The 2319-nt window shown below is 41.6% G+C and overlaps 1 protein-coding gene across 1 annotated transcript in view; it reads left to right on the top strand.

Moving 5' to 3' along the window:
• Positions 1–1029, top strand: part of LOC113464896 (uncharacterized) — a gene marked incomplete at its 5' end in the record, with an annotated part of 4637 nt that extends 3608 nt beyond the window's left edge. The window contains 2 exons of the mRNA XM_026817496.1: positions 525–659; positions 868–1029. Of these exons, the coding sequence (XP_026673297.1) occupies positions 525–659; positions 868–1029 (297 nt within the window). The remainder of the gene's footprint in view (positions 1–524; positions 660–867) is intronic.
• Positions 1030–2319: the final 1290 nt, after the last annotated feature.

The raw sequence follows: 2319 nt of genomic DNA, 5'->3' as shown, positions 1-2319 counted from the left end.
TTATCAAAAATATTTTTTCCAAAAGTATTGGAAATTTTATAATAAATTTCCCGCCCGTCTGAGAAAGAAGCCGATCCGATGTTTCTATTCGAAATCCTTTTACCTGGAATCCTTCCCTTGTTTGCGTGTTTTTCCATTAAGCAATAGGACAACTTCGCGTCGATTTTTGTCGCTGACGAAATAAAGTGAAAAATAACAGCTATGCCGTGTACATACAAGATAAAGCGTGCCGTATAAAAAAAATTAAATCAAATCCCCTCGGTAGTTCTTATCGAATTTCAAGTGACCAGTAAAACTTTTGAAAGTTTAAATAAATTGACAGTTAATCATGAAGTGAAGGGTTATAATACGGCAGTTATGAAAAATTAACCGTGGCTCGATTAGGCAAAGGATGGACGTGAGTAGATTCGAGTAATTGTAAATTATTAAACCGACATACGTGGGCGTTTGGTAATGCGTTCACGTAATCGCGTTACAACCAAATATCCGCTTTAAGCTTTATTAGCAATCAATTTTTCATACAGCTCGAAGTTATTCTGACAGATTTGGGTGCGAAATTTCCCAACCTGCGACCTCTCCTGCGGCCTCAATACGCCCCGTACTTGAACACCGCTGGCACAGTGCTGTTAGGCTGGTTGATAATCTCTTGGATATCCTACGTAAGCCAAATTCGTTTAATTTTACTTCAATGTTAACACAGCCACCGTTTGCAAATATTATTGGAAAATTTTATTACAATTTACTATGCATTCAGTCGTGTATTTTTATTCACATCACAATTTGCAATTATTCAGAATTTTCATTTACTTTATATTCACTGTATTTTTCATCGTAGAAAAGGTTTTAAAAAAACGATGTTCTATTCAGATTATCTGGTCGTTTCTGGCACCTCTGACGATCAGTTTCCTCGCTGTAATTCTCATCTGTCCAACGACTGCGAAGTGGTGCGTGAAGCAGACCGTTCCAGGACTAGAAATATATTTTAGTGATCTCTTAAACAAATTCCACAGTATTTTCTCAGAGGAGTGATAAAAATTTTTCACGTCACGTTTTTCCATGTAATTTCTCATCGAGAGATGATATCGATAATCACAGATAAATGATTCGATCGAAATTTTATAGCCAAACTGTCGACGTCCATGACTACGAAATTGCATTGTCAGATCGAAGATAAACGATAGAATTAGCAACGAGTGCGATGGGTGTTTTAATTTTGCCCGAGTTAAATCGTTGGTGAACGTAACAAGGTAATTGGCGAGATTGCGGCGTTAAAATGGCGTTGGGTTCTGTGAGAAAAGTTTGCCTCCCTCAAACGAAACTTAATTCCGGCGGACGTGGAATATTTTCACGGTGGACGCACAGCGTCTCGAATAAGAGAAAAGGGACGTTCGCGTCTTCGTTCCGGCATGCGACGGCGCGCGGCGTGAAAACTAGATTAGGAGCATTTGAATTCGTCGCGAAAAGTTTCACCGAAGAGAGAAAGAGGGGGATAAAGGAAGGGAGCTGGCCTGATTTACGTGCACCCTGGGTGCTCGGGCGTTGTCGATTTTTGGCACGGGGGAACAAGTTCCGAGCGAACAACGTCGAGGAGTTACTTCGAGAACCGTGAAAAAAAGAAAAAAAAAGAAAGCGGGGGCGCGACTCGTGAATCAGTTTAGCAGGTTGGAAAAGCTTCGGAATTTTAGCTCGACGGGAAATCGACGATTTACCACCACGTTCGGCTTTTTTTTTTACAATTCCTCCTGTTTTATTCTCCTATCGTTCATGTAGCCAGTTTTATTACTTGTCAGCTTGGCGGCTCGTCGGTTTTATTTTCATCCATTTATTACTGCCTGTTTTTATCGTTTACCGACCTCGACGACCTCGTCATTTGTCATTTTTATTTCCGCGTTTCATTTTTTCATCCCTGCCCGTTTCACTCCCCGGCGTTCGTCTCTCCCCCATTAAACGTTAACAACTTTTCGCGCTGCTGATCAATCGGGCAAACGAGATTCGTCCCGTTCAATTTTCGATTAGGCGTTAATCAGCCCGTGCGACGAAACTGAAAAGTTCAATCATTGCAGTCGCCCGGAGAACAGTCGTACGCGTGTCACGCGTTCAATCGACGTTAATTAGAAATTAATTTTCACGGCTGCGTGCGACACGCAGCGCGTGACTCCTGACGCAACTGAACAACACGGATCCGCTGGGGACGTTGTTTAATTAACAAAGCCGGCAAATCAACATGTAAATTCGCCGTGACGCTTAATCAGTTTCAAATGGACCGCGAGATCCAGTTTATATAAAAAAGTCAGGACTCGGGTTCAAACCAATTAATGT

Source organism: Ceratina calcarata, unplaced genomic scaffold, assembly GCF_001652005.2.
Source record: "Ceratina calcarata isolate Rehan_Ccalc_2016 unplaced genomic scaffold, ASM165200v1 scaffold584, whole genome shotgun sequence".
Lineage (NCBI taxonomy): Eukaryota > Metazoa > Arthropoda > Insecta > Hymenoptera > Apidae > Ceratina > Ceratina calcarata.
This window is presented reverse-complemented; position numbering and strand designations above follow the sequence as displayed.